The sequence below is a fragment of the Peromyscus eremicus genome, chromosome 6, assembly GCF_949786415.1.
Source record: "Peromyscus eremicus chromosome 6, PerEre_H2_v1, whole genome shotgun sequence".
NCBI classification, from domain to species: Eukaryota; Metazoa; Chordata; class Mammalia; order Rodentia; family Cricetidae; genus Peromyscus; species Peromyscus eremicus.
The window spans coordinates 26,498,777-26,525,114 of NC_081421.1; the positions used below are offsets into that span (position 1 = coordinate 26,498,777).

The 26,338-nt window shown below is 43.4% G+C and overlaps 1 protein-coding gene across 1 annotated transcript in view; it reads left to right on the plus strand.

Moving 5' to 3' along the window:
• The window catches only part of Tnik (TRAF2 and NCK interacting kinase), a 414,277-nt gene that overhangs the window by 272,585 nt on the left and 115,354 nt on the right, over nt 1–26,338 (plus strand). Inside the window, exons 5-7 of the mRNA XM_059265292.1 lie at nt 15,186–15,296; nt 19,375–19,465; nt 21,912–22,042. Of these exons, the coding sequence (XP_059121275.1) occupies nt 15,186–15,296; nt 19,375–19,465; nt 21,912–22,042 (333 nt within the window). The remainder of the gene's footprint in view (nt 1–15,185; nt 15,297–19,374; nt 19,466–21,911; nt 22,043–26,338) is intronic.

Here is a 26,338-nt window from a genome sequence, read left to right on the forward strand (position 1 = left end):
TGCATACATAGCAAATGCACACAAGTTGTATATTTGAGGATCTTTCTAATGGTTGGATGCAACCTGGTCTGACTATCCATGGATCTGGATTCTAGCCTCAGGAGAGGCCAGGTCTCTAACTTGTAGTTTCTATTTTGTAGAATGTGAGTTGGACCAGGTCTGTGTGTTTGCAGACTGACAAACTGGAGGCTAAACATATTTAGTTTGGTCCCCATAAGGTAGTGATGTTTTAATTAAGTCAATATTAGAAAAATTGAACAGATTCATATGGAAGTCTGGATTCTTTGAAGAGTTTTGAAAATAACCAAATGATCTAGAAACATTGGCCTTGAAATCCCAAAGAGCGGCAATATGTGGAAGCAGCGTGCCAGCTGCCCAGAATTCACAGGTTGCTGCGGCCTGCGCCCCAGGCCCCGGCTCCTGTTCCATGGTATACATTCAACTCGATGCCTTGCATTCATTACCCACCCCCATGTGAGATCATCACAGAATAAGATGTTGTGATTACTGAATGCATGATGTCATTTAATTACCTGTACTCAGATTGGCCACATACCTAAACCTAAATGTGCTATATTTTCAATTTATGTTGCTACTGCATTAGAGCAGAAACCACGCCCAATTCTACTTGGGTTTTTTTCAATCTTTTAATGTAAGTCCTACAATAGGACATCTGTATCACAGCCTCATCCCCACAGAGCTCAGGGAACACCAGAGAAGAGGGGTGGGAAGTTTGTAAGAGCCAATGTTGGGGAGCTTTTAAAGTGTTCTGGACACTTCAAGGCTGCTGCACTCACGAGCTCACAAAAACTGTGGTTACCTGCACAAGGCAAAGTCAGCCAAAATCCCAGTGTGGGTGGGACAGAGGCTCACAAAGCCCCAGTCCCAGCTCAGGAGCTTGGTAGTTGAAGATCTCCCAGTAGAATGAGGCAGTCTGCTTCAGGAAAATGGCCCCAAGGTAGGTTGGCCATGCTCCAGGGCGTGGTCCTAAACTCACGAGCCCATAGACCACAGTGATGGACTCAGTGGGCTATGATAAAAGAGCATACAGTCGGGAAGAGAACACTGAAAGGAGGGAGTCGAACGGGGGGTGGGGGGGTTGAGGGGGGGTCTGTTCACAATACATTTTAGACATGTGTAGAATTCTTAAAGAATGAATGAAAAATCAGATTTCATTGTGAGGATTGTGTTCCCAAATGTTCAGCCACCTGGAGCTAAGCTTTTGCGATGGGTCATTAAATTTTTTCTTAGTTCCAAGTATCAAAAGTGAGGCTTTCCCTTTTAACAGGAACGTGTTTTAATCGCTGACTGTTGCTTCTGTGAGGAGAGAGCTTCCTTTGCAGACAGAGCAGTCATTGGTTTCGGGAAGCAACTGAATCTCATTACTTGGGAGCAGAAATCTCCAAGGTGGGGCTTTGTAAATACAGGAATCTAAAATGGCCAGAGGACTAGGTGTGAGGAAGCAGCTGCTGCCTCCTGACCCAGAGGAGGTAGAATGTCAGCAAGGGACTCAGGTGTCAACACAGCAGCGCCAAGCCCTGAGAGCAGAGTCTGCAGAGCCCGGTTCCAGACCGAGGGATTCACTGACAAGATGGAAACCCGGTTCCTTTTGTTATCCCAAGAAATTTCATTGAAATCGTTTGAACTGCTTTTCACCTTAACAAAAGAATGACTTTGTGTATGCCCGAAGCTGAATTGTGAAGCTTCTGGTTCCATTTTTAGATGAGCTTTGACCTAATGCTTCTATTCACACCATGCTTCGAAGGACCTTCCTGCCTCAGTATTCCATCCTGAATACTGGAAGTCTAGGTTTTTTTGTTTGTTTTTTGTTTTCCTATTTTGGGGTAGGAGCACTGAGCATGCATATTCTGTGTCCATCCATCTACCAGAGGACAGCAGGTGACTGCCTCAATCTGTTTCCACATTATTATTTTCAGGATGAAGTCTCTCTCTAACCCCAGTGCTCACGGTGTAGGCTAGGCTGCCTTGTGGTCCCCCATGACCCCTACATGACTGTGCCCCAGTGCTTGGGTTACAGCCACATGCCGCCTGGGGTTTACAGGGGTCTTAGGTATTAGAACTCAGGTCTTCTTGCTTGCCTAGCAAGTGCTATTCTTGCACATTGAAACATATCCCCAGCCCGACTTTCCCTATTTTTAACCTGTCTAAAATCTTAGTCCTCTCATTCCTAATTTCTCTGTTTGAGTTTCACATTTTGAGACATAGAATTATACATCATTATCATTTGTATGGGCATGTGTATATGTATATGCAGGTATGTGTTTGTGTGTGTAAAGTACCTATGTGTGTATGTGTTGGCAGGGTGGGGGGATGCATGTAGAGTCCAGAAGACAATTTCAAATATTATTCCACAAGAACTGTCACCTTACTTTTTGAGACAAGGTCTCCCATTGGCCTAGAGCTTGCTGATTAGGCTCGCTCTCCAGCAAGTCCCAGGGATCTGCCTGTCTCCACGTGCCCAGCACCCTCTGCCTATATTTTTATGTGAGTTCCGGGAATCGAACTCTGTTCCCCATGCTTGTGGGGCAAGCACTTTCCTGGCTGAGCTGTTGCCTCAGGCTACATTTCTTCTGTCTTTGAGGTTAATTCCTTTGTTTGGATTTGTGGGGCTCATATATATGTGATGATTCACTCGTACTAAGAACAACTGCAGGAGCTCTTGCATGGCTACTTGTGAAATGTAATGCTGTCACCCTGGCTCTGAGATTCCTGTCTGCTTGGACACGGATGACTGATGGCCCATGGTCTTGGCCTGTAGGCAGGCTTTGGTTGCTAAAAATACGAAATTGGCTCAAATTATTCAAAATGCCCTTGTTACTCACAAAGTAAAAGGTTGTCCATAAACCTTAGGGACAAAGTTTGGGTCACTTGGCATTCTTTTGCCTTTTCATAACTTATACTTCGTTTGAGAAGTCACAAGTCTAAAACTAAAATCAAAGTTGTCTTTTTCTCGGTGCATGCTCATTTAGAGGTGAATACACAAGGCTGTTAAGGTTGATTTTGTGTTTCTTCACGAAGGCATTTCTTAGTGTGCAGTTAAACTTCCCGTGGTGAATGAAGCAGCTAGTTCTTAAGAAGCTGCTGAATTTGAGTTTGGTTCACGCCATCATAAATCATGCAGGCGGGATCTGTGGCTATTCCCAACCATGCAAGATAAAAATACCTCGTGCCGCACTGAGATTTCCAAACCTTCAAGGTCACTGGCTGATTCTTTGTGGGGCTGGGAGTTCTTGGAAGTTGCTTCTACACCTTTTCTTAGTGGCTTCAGCTGCCTGGTTCATCTTCAGGAGAACTCCATCTGCCTGACCCTATTTGAACCCCTTCCTTCCAACCCCCCTTTTACCATTAAAGAGAACGGATCTTTTGTTCACTGTTGTTTATTCCTGTGGGGACTGACCAATGACATGTGAGAGGAATGGGTTTGTCCAGGTATTCTGGGTTAGCGCCTACAGTATTCAAGTGCCATCTTAAGGCCTTGTTCCTTGTTACAAGAACTTAAAGCCAATTAACTAGCAAGTGAGTGTCCCTTAGGGACAAAGGAACCACCTCAGAATTAACCTTAAATTCCCTCAGAAGACACTGGGGTTGTAAGGAGAAGGTGCCTGTGTTTTGTGATTCTCTTCCAAGACCTGTGCTCTGTGCCTTGTGAAGACTGAAGTCAGGGCCGACTCCATGCTACTGTCACTCCTGGGAAACAGAGACTGGAGCACAATCCTTAGCCATTGTGTGTGTGGGGGGGTGGGGAGGTGGGGGGGCACACATGGACGATTCGTACACACGTGTGTGTGTGTGTGTGTATGTGTGTGTGTGTGTAAGAGAGGGGGAGAGAGAGAGAGAGACAGAGAGAGAGCTGTGTGTATTCTGTGTGTGTACATTAGAGAGAGAGAGAGATGTTAGAACCAGAACTTCCCACATGCTCTACCACTAAGTAATACCCTCACCCCAATACTGCTAATGGACAATATTATGTTTCTTAGTAAGATGAGACAACTAAAAAAAAATCTATAGCAATCGGCCATGCAAATTGTGAAATATGTCAGGACTCAGTTCTTAGAAAACAACTTTTTTTTTTTTTTTACTTAGACAGACATAATTATCCAAGTAATCCAAGCATTTTTTTTATAATCTGTTCACATTATACCATGCTCTTTTTAGAATACGTCCTCCAGGCCCCAAGCCAGTCCCCATCTGTCTAGGCACATTTATTTCTCTCCCTACGTTCAATTTCGCCTCCTTTCCTTCTTCCCAAGTGGTGTGAATATTCTTTTAGTTTCCGACCCAGTTGTTCAGATGATGTTGATGAGTCTTAAGTCTCAGATTGTTTCCAGCATCCTCTTCCGATACTCCCATCCCTGCCATCTTCCAGACAGAACGAGCCGTTGTCTGGAGGGGAGACGTCTCCTTGCTTTGTAGTACAAAGCAAAATGGCTCGGCACCCTTCACTAGACGCTCTAGAAGCACCTATGCTCAGTACCTTTCTAACATCTTCCACCGTGTGTCATCGCCATGCAAGGGAAGTGGACATCCAGACCAGAGTGACACCGTCCTGCAAGGCAGAAAGGAGCTTGTATGTCTGAGGATTTGTGTTACTGTCAGCTTTTCATTTATTAATGAAACTGATGTTCACATCAGATCTGTAAATCAATGCTTTGTGTATTGGTGGAAGTATTAAGTCAACTCTGCGTAGTTAAAAGGGAGGTTTATTTTGTGGGGTAACTTACAAGTAAAGGGATAGGTTACAGCATCCAGGAGAGGTGAAGTACAGTCCAGTGGTGTTCTCTGGAGAACTCTGCTCGGTCTACATCCAGCATCCAGGATCCAGGAACCAAGAGAGCCAGTACATCTGGATCTCGGGTCTTAAGGGCTTCTGTCTCAGCCCCATCTCGTAGGCGTGATAGTTACTGGAAGCCTCAATGGGGGTAGTACTTCCAGGTCACAGCTGGAACAGCTACCCACTACATTTGTGTGTGTGCATGTTAATTTATGTGTAATGTAACTGCACATGTGTATGTTAGCATGTAGAGACTGGGAGTTGGCCTCTGATATTTTCCTCAGGAGCTGTCCATATTGTGTGTGTGTGTGTGTGTGTGTGTGTGTGTGTGTGTGTCTGTGTGTGTGTGTGTTTGTGTATATATAAGAACAAGCTGTGGGGGGGGGGGTTCTCTTATTCTACCTAATTAGGTCACCAATTAAGTTAGAATGCCTGGCCAGCGAGTTCTAGAGCTCTTGCTGCATAGCACTGCTTTTACAAGTGGATTTACCACACCCAGCTTCACCTGGCTGCTGAGTATGGAACTCAGGTCCTCATGCTTGCGTGACAAACACGTCAAAAACCGACCATCTTCCTATTCCGCAATGCTTGTTCATTAAATTTTGTCACAGTGGAGAAGGGACAGCACGGAGTCTCTAGTGGCTAGGGAGTGGGTCTGTGGTGGCTGCCATTTATTGTTACTTGACAGAATCTAGAATCACCCAAAAGAAAATGCTCTGGACACATCTGTGAGGGAGTATCTAGACTAGGTTAGCCTCTGACCATGTTTGTGAGGGAGTATCTAGACTTGGCTAGTCCCTGGCCAAATCTGTGAAGGTTTATCTAGACTAAATTAACCCCTGGCCATGTTTGTAAGGGATTATCTAGACTAAGTTAGCCTCTAGCCATGTTTGTGAAGGAGTATCTTAAGTTGATTGATATAGGAAGACTTGCTCACTATGAGTGACACCATTCCATGCACTGGAGTCCCAAACTAAACCAAAAGCAGAAATCCAGCTGAGCATAAGCATCTTCTTGCTCTGCTTCCTGACCATGGATCCAATGTAAGCAGCTCTTCAACCTTCCAATACTTTCACACCTTCATGGGCTGTGCCTTATCTACTGTAAGCCAAAATAAACCCTTTCTTCTTTTTTGTGAGATCATTTTATCACAGCACCAGGACAAGTAACTAATGCAATGTCTAAGGTCACAAAGCTGCATGATAGAGAATGTTTTTAACCTGCTCTGCATCCTTAATGTGTGTCACTATGGGTAAGGCCAAAGACCATTTCCAAATTAATAAATGAACTGATAACCGAGAGAAGGAGAGTCATGGAAAAGATTTCTTTGTTTATTTTTTGTTATTGTTTGTTTGCAAATCACCAGATTATAAGAACCCAGCACATTAAGTTCTCAATGAGTGTTGTGTGTCTCACTGCCCAGTATAAACTCTTAGAAAATTATCTTTCAAGGGCGATATTAATGATCCATTGCGTCTTCCTTGAGAGATGTGAAGTGATTGACTTACTGCACTCAGCTGGGCTTGCCATGGTGCGCTCTGAGGCTATTTAGTAAGAGGATAGGGAAGGTCCCTGCTGTCTAGTGGCAGTAATTATCAGTGTTGCTGTGCGGCTGCAGGGACCCATTGCTAGCAAGTTCTGATTTCTTTCCACTTCTTTTTTTCTTTTTTTTCTAGTCCTATTACATAATTTAACAATCATTTTGTTCCTTAGTGAGATGAAAAGAATGGAGCAGCCTTCAGCTGGAGCTGAATGGAGAAGCAGATTATAGACATCATTGGTGCCTGGCTAGAGCCGGATTGTTTCCCACTGAATATTTGAAAGTGTTTTGTCCAATCTAATTTTGAAAGGCTGGAGTTCTGGGTTTCCACTGCTCTTCTTGGGAACTGCAATTATGTGGCCCTAATAGTAGGACATTTTCTCCCCACGACATGGCCACTGCTGGTGCATCCCTGGGAGGTCTTGCCACTATGTGATTGGGAGAAAGGGTGAAGACATGTTTGGCTCACATGGGAAGACACTGGTATCATCTGTCTCAGTAAGTGTTTTTGATCCGTCCTGCTGGCATTGAAGCGTGATTTCCTACAGAAGGGCATTTTCTTTAAAGTAGAAAAGGCCTCCAAATCACGGAAGTAGACAGAACTGTACTGTAAGAAGCACCCCTGCTTTCCAACCACCCTGGGCAGCCGCCCCCACTGTCTAATCCCCTGCCTCCCACAAGATCCTTTGTTTCCCCCACTCAGGCCTTAAAACAAATCAAATACATTTAATTCTGGCAAAATATATATAGTATTAGATTACTTCAATTTTAGCTACTTCTAAATTAGTAACCCAGAGGCATTCAGTATATTCATTGTGTTGTACAAAGCACTCCCACTCCCTAGTACCAGAATTATTCATGCCCCCCCCAATCTATACCATTAGGTAGTCACTCCTGCTCCACATGAGCATTCCCAGGAAACCTCTGGACCTGCTTCCCATTGCTGGAGAGTCCTGGTGTGTCTGTGTCATAGGAATGGAATCTATTCCAGGGCCGCCTTTGTCTCTTCTTCCCTTCGCATAATGTCTTCCCAGTCCCTCCATGCTGAGTCAGTCATTCCCACGGCTGAGTAACGGTCTGTTGAATGGGCGTACCACAGTTTGTTTCATCTGTCTGCTCATCTGTTGATGAGATTTTGTTTCCAGCTTCTGTCTTTTGTAAGTAGCACTGCCATAAATATTCTTATGCGGGTTTTTTGCTGAACATCAATTTTCAATTCTCTGTGTATAAATCTGCAAGTGAAACAACTGAGTTTTACATTGATTTTACTTTTAATTTGCTGAGAAATTCACAACCTATTTTCTAGAGTTACTGCACCATGTATTTAGTCATAGCAATGTGTGATGGTTCCAGTTGATCTACATTTTTAAAAATTATACTCATCCTTATGGGTGTTATGTCACCTCATTGTGGCTTTGATTTATGTTTTTCTCATGACTAATGCTGTCATCAGCATCTTCTCATGCCATTACTGGACATTTTATATATAATGCTGTTATCAGCATCTTTTCATTGCCATTACTGAGCATTTTATATACAATGCTTTTATTGGTATCTTTTCATGCGATTGCTGGTCATTTCATATATTCTTTTTTTTAAGGTTTACTTATTTATTTAAAGTTGCTTTTTCATTTTAATTCCGCCCACTGTTCCCCCTCCCTCACCTTCCCCTGATCCCCACCCACCTCTCCCCATCCCACCCCCACCCACTCCTCATAGTGGGTAAGGCCTCCCTTGGGTATTCAACACAGGCTGGCTTACCAAGTTGAGGCAGGCCCAAGCCCCTCCCCCCACATCAAGGCTGAGTAAGACGTGGCACCATAGGGAATGAGCTCATAAAAGCCAGTTCATGTACCCAGGATAAATCCTGGTCCCATTGCCGGGATAAGGGAACCCACAAACACATCAAGCCATACAACTGTCACCCTCATTCAAAGGGCTTAGTGCGGTCCCATGCATGCTCCCCAGCTGTCAGTCCAGAGTCCGTGGGCTCCCACTAGCTTGGGTCAGCTGTCTCTGTGTTTTTTTCTCATCATGATCTTGACTCCCCTTGCTCCTATAATCCCTCCTCCCTCTCTTCAACTGAACTCCAGGAGCTTGGCCAAGTGCTTGGCCTTGGGTCTCTGCATCTGCTTCCATCAGTCACTGGATGTAGGTTCTATGATGACAATTAGGGTAGATACCAATCTGAGTACAGAGGAAAGCTAGTTCAAGCACCCTTCCACCATTGCCAGGAGTCTTAGCTGCGGATATCCTTGTGGATTCTTGGGGATTTCTTTAGCACCAGGTGCCTTCCTAACCCCATACTGGCTCATTCTGTCAAGGTATCTCTTTCATTGTTCTGCTTCTCTGTTCCTCCCTGAACTCGGCCGGCTCAAACCCTCATGTTCCTACCCCCCATCTCCTCTCTACTCCCCCTCCCAGTTTACCCAAGAGATCTTAACCCTTTCCCCTTCCTGGGGTGATCCATGAGTGTCCCTTTTATGGTCCTCCTCTTTACCTGGCTTCTCTGGGATTATGGGTTTCAGTCTGGTTGTCCTTTGATTTGTGTCTAATATCCACTTATGAGTGAATACATACCATGTTTGTCTTTCTGGGTCTGGGTTACCTCACTCAGGATGATTTTTTTTCTAGTTCCATCCATTTGTCTATAAATTTCATGATGACATTGGTTTTTACTACTGCATAATACTCCATTGTGTAAATGTACCACATTTTCTTTATCCATACTTTGGTTGAGGGGCATCTAGTTTGTTTCCAGGTTCAGGCTATTATGAATAATGCTGCTATGAACATAGTTGAGCAAATGTCCTTGTGGTATGACTGAACATCTTTTGAGTATATGCCCAAGAGTGGTATTGTTGGGTCTTGAGGTAGATTGATTCCCAGTTTTCTGAGATACCGCCATACTGATTTCCGGAGTGGCTGTACAAGTTTGCACTGCCACCAACAGTGGAGGAGTGTTCCACTTTCTCCATATCCTCTCCAACATAAGCTGTCATCAGTGTTTTTGATCATAGCCATTCTGACAGGTGTAAGATGGTATCTCAGAGTCATTTTGATTTGCATTTCCCTGATGACTAAGGATGTTGAGCAATTCCTTAAATGTCTTTCAGCCATTTGAGATTCTTCCATTGAGAATTCTCTGTTTAGATCTGTAGCCCACTTTTTAATTGGATTATTTGGTATTTTGATGTCTAGTTTCTTGAGTTTTTTATATATTTTGGAGATTAGCCCTCTGTCAGATGTGGAGTTGGTAAAGATTTTTTTCCCAATCTGTAAGCTGCCATTTTTGTCTTATTTACTGTGTCCTTTGCCTTACAGAAGCTTCTCAGTTTCAGGGGGTCCCATTTATTAATTGTTGATCTCAGTGTTTGTGCTATTGGTGTTATATTTAGGAAGTGGTCTCCTGTGCCAATACGTTCAAGACTATTTCCTACTTTCTCTTCTAGACCAGGTTCAGTGTAACTGGATTTATGTTGAGGTCTTTGATCTACTTGGACTTGAGTTTTGTGCATGGTGATAGATATTGATCCATTTGCAATCGTCTACATGTTGATATTCAGTTATGCCAGCACCATTGGTTGAAGATGCTTCCTTTTTCCATAACTCTAACCAAACAAGCAAAAGACCTGTATGACAAGAACTTTAAGTCTTTGAAGAAAGAAATTGAAGAAGATATCAGAAAATGGAAAGATCTCCCATGCTCATGGATAGGTAGGATCAACACAGTAAAAATGCCAATCTTACCAAAACCAATCTACAGATTCAGTGCAATCCCCATCGAAATCCCAACACAATTCTTCACAGACCTTGAAAGAATAATATTCAACTTCATATGGAAAAACAAAAATTCAGGATAGCCAAAACAATCCTGTACAATAAAGCAACCTCTGGAGGCATCACGATCCCTGACTTCAAGCTCTACTGTGGAGCTTATATATATAGCAATAAAACAGCATGGTGTTGTCATAAAAACAGACATGTAGACCAATGGAATGGAATCGCAGACCCTGCCATCAATCCACACACCTACGAATGCCTGATTTTTGACATTTCATACATTCTTTAGACTCTAAAGTTTAGAGAAATGTCCATCCAAGTTCTTTGCTCATCCTTACTTCATTTCATTGATTCATTTACTTATTTTTGAATTGTTATTTCTGCCTTTGAGACAGGTGTTCACAGGCTGGCCTGGAGAGCACTCCAATCCTCCTGCCTCCACCTATCAGGTGTGCCTCACCACACCCAACTCTCATGCTCATGTTTAAGCTGGATATTCTTGTTGGCTTATAAGAGTTCTTGATAAATTCTGGATGCTATATCCTTACCAGATATAAGTTATAAATAGTTTTAGTATGAGGCTGGAAGTGGTGGCTCAGAAGGTAAGAGTACTGGCTGCTCTTCCAGAGGGTCCAGGTTCGATTCCCAGTACCCACATGGAGACTCACAACTGTCTGTAACTCCACTTCCAGAGGATCAGCTGCTCTCATCTGGTCCTCCTGGACACTGCACACATGTGGTGCACAAGATATATTTGCTGGCAAAACACCCACATACACAAAATAATAAAATGAAATATAAAATACTTTTCTATATTTTATGACTTCTTTTTTCTTAATAATGTCCTTTACTGCTTAAAAGAATTTCAGCATTTATGTTTTAACTATGAGATTTTTTATAACCAGAGAATCATCACACTTAAAAAAAATCTCAACTATATTTCCTTAGTCTCTTCAAATACTTACATTTATATGAAAAGTTGTAGTTGTTTAAACTAGCAGCTGCTTTTCCTGGCTTAGGTTTCTTCTGTTTGGTTGGTTGGTTGGCTTGTTTGATTTTTTGAGAAGGTCTCCCTGAGTTGCCCTGGCTGTACTGGAATTCGCTATGTATACCAGGTTGGTCTTGAACTCACAGAGATTTACCATCCTCTGCCTCCAAAGTGCTGGGATTAAAGGTGTGCACCACCGTGCCTGGCAAACAAAACAAACAAACAAAAACTTTAGCAGCTACTTTTTAAAAATCAGTGTTCAAATAAATACTGTCCATTGCAATCTCAACCTGTTGATGTATTTAAAGGATTTAAAGTCTATAGGTTTCTCTTCCATCATCCCCCCCACCCCATGGGCGATTGATTACAGTCTGTTAGTTTCTTAAGAGGTACAAAACAGTGGCATTATGATTCTATTACATCTCTAATTATCAGGTAGAATACTTACTTTTATGAATAGTCGTTTTCTACTTTTTGTTGTTTAAGTATCCAGTGTTAAAGTTATATAAGAAAGCTAAGTCAGGGCTGGAGATGGCTCCATGGGCACAAGTACTTGCTGTTCAGGAATAAGGGCCCGAGTTCAGGTCTCCAGCTCCATGGGCATGAGTACTCACTGTGCAGGAATAAGGACCTGAGTTCAGGTCTCCAGCTCCATGGGCATGAGTACTCACTGTGCAGGAATAAGGACCTGAGTTCAGGTCTCCAGCTCCATGGGCATGAGTACTCACTGTGCAGGAATAAGGACCTGAGTTCAGGTCTCCAGCTCCATGGGCATGAGTACTCACTGTGCAGGAATAAGGACCTGAGTTCAGGTCTCCAGCTCCATGGGCATGAGTACTCACTGTGCAGGAATAAGGACCCGAGTTCAGGTCTTCAGCACTCATGTAGAAGCGGAGACTTTGAGAGCTGAAGGGTCAGGATAGAGTTGGGCTGTCTTCAGGACATGGGATTGCCCTTGCAATCACAAACACGTAGTAGCCATGACTTCCCACAGGGAATCTGAAAAGGAAAGAAGTAGAAGAGGGGATGGAGGAACACAGGATAGAAGTGAGAATGTTTGGAAAGACAAAAGGAGAGTTAGAGAGGCGATCACTGGGGTGAGTGTAATACAATGCAGTGTATATAAATATAAAATTAATGATTTCATTAAAAGTTTGGGCAGCCCTATGAGGAACCAATTAATAAAAGAGAATAAGTAATAGGGGAAACAAAGTTAGGCATGGCCATACACACCTATAACCCCAGTGCTGGAGTGGGGGCAGGGCAGAGAGGCTGACCCCTGGAGCTAGCTGTCCCAGCCTAACAAAACACCAGCAAGCTCCAAGTTCAGGGAGAGACCCTGTCTCAGGGGAATAAGGCAAGAGCTGTGGAGGAACACACTCTGTCCTCCAGCCGCACGCATGCGTGTGCCCCAGCAGGTGTGCGTGCACATAGATGACAATGCTAGGACCCACTCTTTGTGTGGTCTTTGTTTGCACTTGACGTCACAGTATCGTTTAGTTCCTCATCTTCTTCTAACTGTGGCAGTCTTACTCTTTGTGCGTGCCTTGACTATTGCGTTCTGTTTCTAGGCAACACCGTTGCTTTGGTGTCATTGTACATTATACCAGTTGTCCTATCTCTGACCACTGTGTGTGTGTCACACTGACCCCTGAATCCTTGGAGTGATTCTGTAGTCTTTGTGAGCTGCCCGGCCATTACACATGGAAGAATTTCAGCTCTTCCTGATTGGAACGTAGTTTATTCTACACTTCCAGATTTCCCTACAGAAGTTTCCTGTAAGTCTTAACACATCTGCTGGCTCTCTGGGAAAGATAACAAGAGTTTCCTAGGAGAGCCAGCTTGGCTCCAACTAAAGTCAGATCAGAGCAGGCTCGGAAACTCAGGCATGAGATTCATTTCATGTGTTTTTGTTCGTTGTTTTCCTTCGAGTTAGGGTCTCATGTAGCCCACGCTGGCCTCAAACACCCTGTGTAACTAACCTTGAACATCTGATCTTCCTGCCTCCACCTCCCAAATGTGCATCTTACAGGGTGCTGAGGATCAAACCCAGGGCTTTGCAAGTGCTAGGCAAGCACACATCCAATTGAGCTGCATCTTCAGCACCATTTTATGAAATTTTTTGAGCCTCTATCAGGCATGCAGATAAAAAAGGAACACAGTTGCACAGTTTAATTTCTGCCTAAAGAAATTTTGTACCCAGTTGGGGATTTTTTTCCTTTTTCCCTCTGTGTGTGTGTGTGTGTGTGTGTGTGTGTGTGTGTGTGTACACACACGCACGTGTGCACATGCATGTTTTGTGGTGTGTTTTGCATGTGTGTGAATATGGGCACCTGTGCATGTGGAATACTGAGCTGATGTCAGATCCAGGATCTCTCTTAGACATTATTCGTTGAGGCAGGATCTATTAGTCAAACGCAGAGCTCACTGATGTGAGTGGTCTCAAGCTGGCTCTGGAGATTCCCATCTCGGTCTTCTGAGGCTGGATTTACAGGCAGGTAGCCAAACCCATCAGCATTTCCATGGGTCCTGAACCCTGGGTCCTCACACTCTCTCAGCCAGCACATTCAACTCTGAGCCATATCCCTGAACTCGTGGGGTCTTTTAAGGACCTAGTGATACAGAGCTGATACACACATGTGGATTCTATTGTGCCTCTGCTTTGTTTCTCTCTCTTCTATCAAGTTGGGGGTGGATTACTAATTATTGTAAGTTCTTTTTAATTAATTACAAAGAGGTGCTTTCTCTAACCCTGGAAATGAATGGGAAAGCCCTGGTTCTAGTCTGCGGCAATGCTTACCCTCTGCCCACTTGATAAAGTTGCTGAGTGTTGTAATGAGTTTATATTTATAGACTGCTTGGAGCTTTTTGGATGAAAGGTGCTAAATTAGAGTTTATTGTTTATTGAATTTATTTGATGTGCCCAACCTCCTGGGAACACTTACTGAAGTTAATTAAAACCAGATAGTCCGCACTGTGACAGCTTACAGTGTCACATCCAAACCAATAACACAAACAGCTTGCACGAGTGTTGTCCTAGCTAGGGATTGCCTAGGTTCTTTGGACAGAGAAAGGCTCCTGCTGTGTAGGAGACACAGGTAGAGCTGTAGGTTCAAGTCACAGAGACGGCTCAACTTTGTCTGAGTTGTTGATCTGCCCCTGTTTCACAAAACGGAACAAAGACACAAGCTTATTGGAGAGTGTTCTTCATTTCTGGCTGTAAAATACTGGTCAAAGTATTTTTTAAAATAATAATAATGTTGGGCCAGCGAGATGGCTTAGTATACTTGCTACCATGTCTGATGACCTGAGTTTGATATCTGTGACCTACATGGTAGCAGGAGAAGACTGACTCCCTCAATTGGTACTGTTTGTCTTACATATATGTGCATACACACACATAGATACTCATGTACACACATGCACACAATAAAAACTAAAATATAATAAACTTTTTTGCAAATTTTAATCCACTTTAATTGAGATTCTGAAATGTCAACACACCATGAGATGTGGCTTTTGTTCCAATAAAACGTGGCTCTCTGGGATGCTCAGTATACAATGTCAACACATTCTCAGCAGAACAATCTAGCTGAGTTGTCTCTTCCATAACTTTATGTTGAATGTGACATTTCACTGCTATTCAAGTCCCTCATCAAGGTGGACAAAACAATTATAAACAACTATAAACAAGTAAGAAAGTATAAAAATAAACTTTTAAGTTTTTGAAGTTCAAAAAGTTTATGCTAAATTATTTTAGAGAAAAAGGCTAGGAGGGGTGGAGGTTGCTAAACTGTGCCTGGGATGTATTGGATGAGAAAATACTCCAGTTACAAAAAGAAATCTCCAAGTTCAGTGACACTTTCTCAACCAGCAACATTAAAGTAAGCCTTCCTCTTTATGATTTCCACAAGGACTTAATAGAAAAGACAGCAGTTTAAATATTGTTTTATGATTACTACATTTTTCTTGCAGGACTGGCATTCAGAAACAACAGAGGGCAGTATGCTTTCTAAACCCAGCTTAGTGAGGAAGTGCAGCCAAGCAGGATTGTAACAACGGCTCTTTCCTTCTTTTGCCAGTTGGTGATGGAGTTCTGTGGTGCTGGCTCAGTCACTGACCTGATCAAGAACACGAAAGGCAACACACTGAAAGAAGAGTGGATCGCATACATCTGCAGGGAGATCTTACGGGTAGGTGACAAGTGGGCACTGCCCCCTCCAGGTTTCTTCAGTAACACAGAATGTCTTGGGAGATATTCTACACTGTTCTGCCTTTCTAGTGAAATTTTTAAGTGTGGTAGAAATGTATTTAATGGCTTCATCCTAACAAGCTGGAATTGGGGTACACATTTGTAATCCCAGCATTTGGAAGGCTGAGACAAGAATATTGTGAATTCAAAGCTACCTGGTATACACATGGCTGTGTTTCCCCAAAAGAAAGACAGACAGACAGACAGACAGACAGACAGACAGATAGATAGATAGATAGATAGATAGATAGATAGATAGATAGATGATGGATAGATCATAGACAGGTAATGGAAAGATAGTTGATAGATAAACAGATGATAGGTAAAAAGATACATGATGGATAGAAGATAGGTAGGTAGGTAGATAGATAGATAGATGATAGATAGATAGATAGATAGATAGATAGATAGATAGATAGATAGATAGATAAGAGATGGGTAGAGGATATATGTAGATGTAAACAGATGATCAATGAACGGTTTATTTGAACAGTGATGGTGATAACTGTGGTTTGGAGGTAGGGCAGCATTGATGGGCTGAGGACCATTCTAGATGGTCAAGGTCATGTGTAATTTCATTTGGAAGGTAAACATTGCATGATTTCCACACAAAACACTTGGTTTTGATGTTTTTTTTTTTAAATTAGAAATCTGACTGTAGGTTATAATGTCCCTGTGTGGAATGGATTAAGAGATACACTGGTGAGCCGGGCGGTGGTGGCGCACGCCTTTAATCCCAGCACTCGGGAGGCAGAGCCAGGCAGATCTCTGTGAGTTCGAGGCCAGCCTGGGCTACCAAGTGAGTCCCAGGAAAAGCGCAAAGCTACACGGAGAAACCCTGTCTCGAAAAACCAAAAAAAAAAAAAAAAAAAAAGAGAGAGAGAGAGATACTGGTTAGTCATTCAAAGTGTCTATTTTCATTATAACTAATATTGTAATACCTCCTCACCACATAAAGGGACTTTATTCATGTCTCTGCATACAGGCTAGTTTAAGTGTTTGTATCTTAAAAAAAAAAAAAAATCTTTGAGGCTTAGCCTCCTAAATGATGATGCTTGGATATGCCTGCTCGCTCACTTTCCACACAAATCTCAGGTCAGGCAGTGAAAGAACTGAGCTGTGTTTGCTCAGCTTAGTTCAGGAAGAAGGCACCTGGGAACGTTAAGTTCACTCAGGCTAGTCTAATTTTCTGTTGCTACAGTGTGGAGGCTAGTACACTTCTACTGGGCAACTGTACTACATCTGCCCAACAGTCGTTGTTTATTTATAAGCTCCGCCTTCTTAATTCAAGGGAGCAGAAGGTAAAGTTGCATTTCACTCTGTGTTCAAAATATGGCCTTGAGAGATCTGTTGTCTCGTGGATGGATGGACACTGAGAAAGAAGAAAGATCTAAAATGATATGCAGTCATTAAATGAAAACCAGACTAAGGAGGAGACAAAGAAAAAATGAAGCTTAAGTCTAGCATTGGCCATAGCATGAGACAAGTCAGACATTTAGAAGTAAAGCTACAAAAAGAAATGAATGGCTTCCTTCCTCGCGTCTGTACTGAGAGAAATGAAGGAAAGCCTCAATAAATGATGGCTAAGTAACAAGACTAGACAGCATCAAGGGCATAGAATCAAGAGTCCCTGAACAGATCCATGTCGTATAGACACCGGTACATGACGAAGAAGAGTCTACTGTGGGGGACGCTTTTTAATCACTATCCATATTGACTATTTAATATGACAATGTGAAATTAGCACCTGCTTTAAGCTATGTCAAATATTTTACTCCAATAAATACAAATGGCAAATACAGGAAACACTGATTTTATTTATTTATTTAAGATAGGATATCTTGTAGTCCAGGCCTGCTTTTAATTTGCTATGTAGTCGAGGATGGCCAAGAACTTCTGACTTTTCTGCCTCCAACTCTTGAGTGCTGAGGTGACAGACATGTGCCACTACACCTGATTTTAGGTGCTATTTGTTTTGTTTTGTTTTTATATTCGTGTGTGTGTATGTGTGTGTGTGTGTGTGTGTGTGCGCGCGCGCATGCTTGCCTGCATGTGCATGCATCTGTAGTGTAGGTCTCTGTGTGTGTTTGTGTGTGGATACGCATGCATGTGGACACCAGAGGTCAATCATTTGCAGTGTATCTCAGTCACTGTCTACCTTATCTTGGGTGTGTGGATACATGATGTGGGAGGGTCTTGTGTCATGGCTTACATGTGGAGGAGTCACAGCATACCAGTTTATGGAGTCAAGGCTCTTTTTCCGCCACTGCATAGACGTGGGGATCAAACTTAAGTCACAAAGCTAATGCAGCAAGCATCTTTGCCTTCTGACCTTCTGGACACCCCACATCACCTTTGAGTGGGGCCTCTCCCTAAGTCCTATGCTCACCAGTTTGCTAGCCTGGCTCGGCAGCAAGTTCTTGGGATCTGCCTGTCTCCGTTCCTGCTGCACCACCCAGCTTTCTCCTGTCGCTGTTTGTATAGGGATTAGAGATGCAAACTCGGGGCCCCATATGCTCAGCATGCACCGACTGAACCGTCTCCCCCACCTTTATACTCGATTCTGAAAACCTACAGTTGTTATGAGAAAAGACAGGATTCTACAGTGTATAGCTTGGGGTAGACAGAAAGGATTTCTGAAATAAAAACGAAAACACAACTTGAGAAGAAGCAAGCCGAGGTACTGATTTCCATGTTCGCTGAAAGTTATCTCCAGGGCTTTATCTGCCATTAGCTCCACGTGACTTTCTATCTGCTGCTCGGTCAGGAAGCATGAAACCTTTAGTACCTGAGGCCACCCAGTGGGCCTCCAGAGCAGTCCTGCTCACCCACCCACCCCATTTTTGCTCTGCTAGAAGATCCAGCAGGGGGCCAATTATTTGTTCTCAGGGACCTAAAGGCAGCGCAGATATTCCCCTTAGACATTTTAAATGCATGTAAACAGCGTGTTTCTTCCTCCTTCCAGTACATTCTCCCAGATGATGTAAGCACCTGGGATGAGGGAACTCATAGGAAGGAATGTTTGACCACCTGGATGGTCCCTTGTCACAAGCATTTTCATAGTTGACCCACTGTGCACTGCACAGACTTCTGCTCCTGTGTATGCTCTGCGGCACCACCCCACCCATTTGGTCCCGGATAAAGGGGGTCGTCAGTCCTGTAAGCACTTGCATTACGTGCTATAAAAGACGGCATTGAAAGCTGGCCACTGCCTACCTGGAGCCAAACGACCAGATGAAAAAGAAAGTGTGACACCAAAAAAGTGCCTCACACCATCCCTCACACACTCTTAGGCTGTTTCTTCAACCAGGAAAGTCAGTGTGTGTGTGCACATGCACACCTTACCTTTTATATCCAGATTGTGGTATTTATGGAGAACAATTAAAAGAACAGAAAATTATGAATAATAAAATAACAACACTTGGGTGCCTGATGGCATGACTTCATAAGTACTAGACCAATGGATTTTGTTTAATGTCACAGAATCAGCAAATCACAGACAGCTCTCTCTCCTGCCCATCTTTCTTTTTTAACACAGTCTGTACTGACTAAGACCGAAGAGAAAGCCCTCGACTGGCCTGAAACACGTTTCATTGTACTTAATTAAAATTGAAGATAACTTGTAAATTGAAATACATTCCCAAAAGTTAAATTTGGTGAAGCCAGGTTAGTTTTCTATTCAAACTGTCAATGTGCCCATTACAAATTAGCCCGCATAGGCAGACCTCACTTCTCACAGCCCTGTGTTAACTGAAAGTCGAGCAGGTCGGAACCCATCCATACCATCATGCATGCAGTTTGCTGTACTGCTGTCAGATCTGATGTGTTTTGTTCAGCATCAAGTTATGTGTGTATTTCAGTTGGTACCCATAGTGTCCTGTAGCTTAACTCAGCAGCATGAGTGTATGAAAATGAGAAGGGACTCCCGTAAGTATCTCTAGATAAGTTCTTTGAGGGTGATTGTGAGCATGCAGAAATGTGAATGTCCTGTTAACTCCCTCTCCTCTCCATTCCACCAGGGCCTGAGTCACCTGCACCAGCACAAAGTGATTCACCGAGACATCAAAGGGCAGAACGTCTTGCTGACTGAAAATGCAGAAGTTAAGCTAGGTACGGACAGCGTCCATGAGCCGCAGCACTGCTGGAGTTGATAGGTGTCAACAGTCCTTTTAAAACATTAATGTAAATCTGTCACTGTTGATGTGGGGACATTTCCCAAAGATGAAAGGGAAAACGTTCTTTGTCTATTTGCAAAGCATTTCTCAGTCCCTCCGGAAGAATGACCTGTGCGGTGACTGGAGCCCTATACTTAAGCACTGTGTAGAGAAGTGACCGGCCTCGGCATCATCCAATACTTGAGTCTGTTCGTGCCACCGCTGCTGTGGGGAGGCACTGATGGTTCCAGGGGTTCGGGTGTTTGGTTTGTGTGTGTGTGTGTGTGTGTGTGTGTGTGTGTGTGTGTGTGTGTGTTTTCAGCAAAAACATTTACACTGGAAAGTCTTTTGAATAATCAAGTCCTGCTAACTTCCCAGGAGCTTGAGTTATACTTAAATTTATTTTATTGTACCCTACAGTGCCTGTACAAAGGGGATTCTCGAGAGTCCAATTCGGGTGCACCCTGGTCACCCCACTTCACCCTGCCAGAGTTGGTGGTGGGGAATCCTTTTCTTTGGCCAATCCGTCAGGCCTGTCCTGGTTTGACCTTGGCTGCTGTCCTGACAGGAGGCAGCTTGGCAGAGGAAGGGGCTCTCTTCCTCACACTTCCCTATTACAGGCCACCACTGGGGGCGTCCAAGCATCAAGAACCTGACGCACCCAGTCTCATCACACTCACAGCCAGGAACGAGAGACAGTGAATGCATATGTACTCACTTTCTCCACTCTGAGACAGCCCAGGACTCAAATCTAGAGAATGGAGCCACTCACGGTGGCTTCCCACAGGCCAGCCCCATCGAGACAAACTCTCAGAGAGACTCTCTTCCCAAGGCAATTCTAGACTGAGCCAAGTTGAGAGCTAAAACTATTCTAGAGAGAGTCTTTCATAAAAAAAATCTAGGAATGCTCTCATTTTATTATCAAGAAGGGTTTTGCTGTCCATAGGATTGCTTATTTCCAAAGAGATTTGAACATTTGCCCTTCCCTTTTGTTATAGTATATAATTTCCCATCCCCACTTGGATTTGGAGCCAAGCATTCATCACATGAATATTTGCTTTTAAAAACAAGAGCATACATTGTGCAGGCTAATGGATGCACGTCTAGAGACTAGGTGATCTGGCCCCAGAGGACTTCCTGAAGCTGCTTAACAAGCACTTATTAGAAATACAATGGATGCCACATCTCTGAAGAGACACAGGATTGTCTCCTGTAAGTGAGGTCATTCTAGGTTGCCATCTTCATCTTTATAGTGTAGATTTGGAAAACCACACAGGGGTGGGTTGCTTGCCAGTCACACGGCTAGCCGGTAGCAGCAATGGCATGTAAACTTTGGCAGGCTGACACCACCCTTAGGTCTCAATTACAGGTTTGTGTAGCCCTTTGTGGCCACAAAGACTATCGTCTACGGAACCCCTACTTTGTTGTGTGTCTCAATGGAGCCTTGATATAATCAAATACAACAATTTGAGATTTCCTCACCGATGCATTTATCTAGTTAATCATTCAATTTAAAAGCATGTATTCCCAGTATAGAAATGGTAGAAGGGACCCAAATGCCCGTCACCAGAGGAAAAGAAGTTAGTCAGCATTAAAAAGGAAGAAAACTGTAACATACGTTACACCTGGGTGAACTTTGAGGGCATTAAGTGAAATAAGATGCATTCTGTGTGACTCCGCTCATTTCTAGGGGTAGTCAGTGTCCTGGAGAGGAGCAGGAGGGGGAGTGGGTGAAGGGTGGGACACAGGTTGTTCTTGCTCAGTGGGATAGAACCTCGCTGGTGGAAGATGAAAGTGTTCTGGGGGGTGGAAGGTGGTGATGGTGGTGATGGTGGTGATGGTGGTGCAATCTTTAAGGACTTTACTGCCCCAGAAAGTGTGTGTGGAAAGCGGTTAAATCTATCCTAATTAAGTTTCTATTGCTGTAATAAAACACCATGAACAAAACCATCTTGGGCAAGAAAAGGATTTATTTCAGCTTATAACTCAGGTTTCAGTCCATCACTGAGCAAAGTCAGAGCAGGAACTCCAGGCAGGGATTAGGAGGCAGGAACGGAAACAAGCCGTGGAGGGATGCCGTTTACTGGCTTGCTCTGTGCTGCTTGCTCAGTTTCTTCTCTTGTCCTCCCCATGCCCAGGGATGGCTCCACCCACAATGGGATAGCCCATCCCACATCGACCATTTATCAAGAAAATGCCCTTCAGACTTGCCTACGTGCAATCTGACGGAGACATTTTCTCAGTTCAGATTCCTCTCTCTATATTGTGTCAAGCTGACAAAGAATCAAGATAAAATCATAACTTTTATGTTATATATATTTTACCGCATGAGGAATGCACATCATTTTGTTCTCACATCCAGCCGTAGGTTCTGATTTATTCCATTGTCTTCTCGTCATTAGTGGACTTTGGAGTGAGTGCCCAGCTTGACCGAACAGTGGGCAGGAGGAACACATTCATTGGAACCCCGTACTGGATGGCACCGGAAGTCATTGCCTGTGATGAGAACCCAGACGCCACGTATGATTTCAAGGTAGGACTTCTTCCTTGTGCTTTGAAGCCATGTCTGGCCCCTGGTCCTCGATTTTGCAAGGGATAATTCTCACAAGCATTTGTGATTTATGTGACACACGGGAGAACCGAAAAACATTATTGAGATCTAAGATTGTAAGACACTCAAATAAGAATTGTTCAATGAATTCACCCATGATATTTGATTACCCGTTTACAAAATAATATTAACATTATTTCATATGGCTTTGAATTTGCGCTTCCATCTTATTCTTGGGAAATAGATTAGGTTTATGTTTTTGGTTATAGTTTAGTTTTGGCAAAGTATATAATCTTATTATCCTTTTTCTTCTAACTCATTTGATCCTTTCTTTGCTGATGCATAAAAACATTCCAACTGTACATATGAAAGAAGTTCCGGGGAATATTTTTCACATGTGCACACATACACAATGTTTAAATCAGGATAAATATATGTATCTGTTAAAATACCATATTTTTAAGGTAAAAAAGGTTTCCGAGGGCCCAAAGTGATAGCTCAACTGGTAAAATGCCTGCCTTGCAGGCATAGGCGTAAGGACCCAAGGCAGCCTTCCAGAACCCATGTTAAAAAACCAACTGTGGTGATGCAGGTTTCTACCAGCTCTAGGGAGGATCCTGGGCCTCACAGGCCAGCCAGCCTACCTAGCTTTCCTGGCAAGTTCCAAGCCTCTCTTAAGAATCTAAGCTCCTGAGAAATGATACCCAAGACTGACCCCTGGCCTCTCCATGCAGAGCACACAGGTGCAGAAATACATACACCTGCACACACATGCTTGCTCACAAACATTTGAGAATCTTTCCATATGTATCTATTGGTTTTTTGAGACTGACTTTCTCTGTGTAGTTTTGGTGCCTGTCCTAGAACTTGCTCTGTAGACCAGGCTGGCCTTGAACTTACAGAGGTCCGCCTGGCTCTGCCTCCAGGTGCTGGGGTTAAAGGCGTGCACCACCACCGCCCGGCTCCTTCTAGCTTTTTTAATGGGCAGCATACTATTGTAATTACACTTGCCTAATGTGCAATAGCACACAGGAACTCCATGTTCCTATCCAACTAGAACACAGCACATGTTATGCCAGAATATGAATATTGGGGGTTCTTTTTGTAGTTACCAGACATCAGGTTCCCCGTTTCCACAGTGCCAACCTTTGATAGTCTGAAGTTTCCTCTCTGTAGGAGAATGACGTGGGGTGGAAGTGTATGCTAGTATGGCATGGCATTCCACAGAAATCTGATGTATCCCTTGTTACTTTTATTATAGACTGGAGGGACGCAGCTAAGTTCAAGCCACATTCAGTTGGCTTCTCCTGGCAGTTCTCCTTGACTTGGTCTCTCTAGCCAAGATCTAGCACGAGTCAGAGTTCCAAGCCCCTGGAGGGCTACAGTGTTGACGACATTGCATTTGTAGAAATCCTCGTTAAGAGAAAGCGAAACTGTGGACAGTGGAAGCTGCAGAGCTTCCAGGCCATGCCCAAGGCAGACACTGTGTGGGCAAATGCAATATTGTCTGGGTTTGATCTGGGAGTTCAAGGACTTCCCCTCAAGACGAGTGATCGCCTCTCAATATCCGATGAAGGAGGAAACCGAGGGCAGATCTCCACGGGTGAATAGCCAGTTGGTGATAGTCTCTGAACTTTAACTTGAACATGAGTCTCCCAACTCTTTGTTCAGCTCTCTGTGATCACTTGTCCCCTGCCCCCACCCGTGAAGAACAGTCTAGTGTGGTTTTGTTGTATCAGTGAAATCTGCATCATGAGGGCTCTCTGGAAAAGAATCTGCAGGACTCTTTGTAACTGCAACCTGGTTTTAAGAGGCATTTTCTAGGCTTCTAAATAGATCTCATAGATCCCATACAAAGAGTATATTTGAGGAATTTCTCTGTGCAAGTTCACTTACTTCACATTTGGTTTTATGGCAATCAGGTTATAGCGACACAAACAGTACAGTCTTTGAGACCCAGTGTCTCTGAGAACTGATGAAATTATTCACCTCTTTAGAGAAATGTAAGCTTGAAGGTCTTGAAAACATAGCAATCCCCTCCTTCCTTCGAAGTTTGTCCCTCTAATAACCTGACAGCAGTCTGTCTGAGCAGCTGCCACGTTAAAAATTAATCCCCTGCCAAGTAAATGTCATTTATTTAAACTGTTAATGATCAGCACATTTAAATAGTTCCATTTGCAAATCTGCCAGAGAATCCACTACAAAATATATATCCCAGATGAGATATGCATATTTTAATTGGCTGTAAGCAATTCTTCAAACTGTAGTTGTATGTAACAAGTTAACTAGTCTACATCTGTGCCATAGATGATTTGAACAACTTCAAAATATACCAGGAGAGACTTGGTGGGGTGGGTCAGAAATTAAGAGCACATGTTGCTCTTACAGATGATCTGAGGGTTTGAATCCCAGCATGCAAATGGTAGATCACAACCATCTATAACTCCAGTTCCAGGGCATCTGATGTCCTCTTCTGATCCAAGGGCACCATGCACATGTGTGGTACACAGACACACATGCAGCAAAATACCCAAACACATAAAATAAATGAATCTAAATTTTAAAATAAGACAAATTAAACCAGGAAGAACCAGAGTGTCTAGATTTTCATTCCTGTCTGAATCTTTTACATATTGGGGTGGGCTGTGTGTTTTCTCTGTAGCATAGACATACCCTTGTAGCTGACTTGTTTTTAAGAGAGTAACTAGAATAGCTTTTCCTTTGGCCAACCCAAAGCTTGAAATGAAGTTTAATCTTGGGCTTCTTTCTCAGACTATTGCTAAGAAATATTATTTAGAACTGATATGATACCTGTATGTAAAGAACATTTAAAAACCCATAACTAAACAGAAAGAATCCTCACAGAGAAAACAGGTTCAACTGGGTCAGTCATTTAGACTACAGCGTGAACTTGACCATCAAGACTTTCATGTATGTAAGTTGTTCATGAGGAAGAAAACCCCATGCCTAGGACGTGGACTTGGCTGCTCACCAGTTGTAGGAAGGAGAGGCTTGTCTGAAGTGTGGATGAAGAAGCAGAAAGGGAGTCTGGGGAGTCGAAGGAGATTTATTTTGACCACTCCATAATGCTACAGAAAAGATGGAAATCTTTAAAGCCTCTCTGGCACTGTATCTTACCGTGCTTTCTGCTCAGTGTGCCCGGGAACGTGGTCTGCCACCAGGGGACGGCTTGGCAACAGGCTGACTTTGCAGCTCTTCAGTCAGTCACTCTGTACGTTTACTGAGCTCCCACTCTGTGTGTTTGCGTGCGTGCGTGTGTGCGTGTGTGATTAGCTGAGCTCTCTCTGCACAAACCATTTCCTACTGGAGACCTATGAAGCCCGAGCATTTGGTCTGTGTGGAGGACAGTCCATTTGAGCCGACGGGAGGCCCTGCCTCAGCAATGACCTCCTCGTGTTGGGCTCTCACATAGATTAAATGTATGTGTCCAACATTTCGAGGTGGTGGGTACTGAATAACAGATGCTTTGAACAGCACTGGAGTCTGTAAGCTTCACCAAGAAAGCTCTGGCTTTAAAATGAAGGTGAAATGGAGAAAATCAGTTTGGTTTGGGTATGTGATTTATCACTTATTATTATTGATCACTATTTGATTTATTTGAAAATGCTTTTAAAGACTAGTAGAAGTTTCTATTTTCCCAATTCCTTTTCTAAAGATTTCTTTTTAGTGATGTGTGTGCATGGGTATGCAGGTATGTGCACATAATTGCATATGCCTTTGGAGGCCAGAAGAGGTGGTCAAATCCCTTGGAGCCAGAGTTACAGTGTTTGGGAGCTACGCAGTGCGGGTACTGAGAACCGAACCCAGGTCCTCTGAAAAGCAGTTCATACTCACAACTACTGAGCCGACTGAGCCGTCTCTGAGTCTCAGAAGTTTGTTCTGGAAGCGAAAGTAACTGACTCCCCTAAGGGCCACTGGGGGAAAGCAGTCTGCAGAGACGAGTTTTCCCTGCAGTCTGGGTTTGGGTGGAGTCCGATTTGTGCAGGAGAACCCACTGACTGTGGAGGAGGGCCTGAGCTGCATTGCCTGGTGTGCTGGCTCTCTCCTGTGGGCCCTTCCTTTCTTGTTTCCAGAAATTCTGTCAAAACACTTCAAGCAAAAGGAAAGGTTTCATTCCCTGGTAAGTACGCAGGGCAATAATGAAAGCCTTCCCATTTAATAATAAGCATTCAAAAGATTTGAAATTAATAAAGCTGTTCAAAATTCCTAGGCTGTTTAAACTGGCATTTTTAAAACTTACTGTGAATTATATTTTAG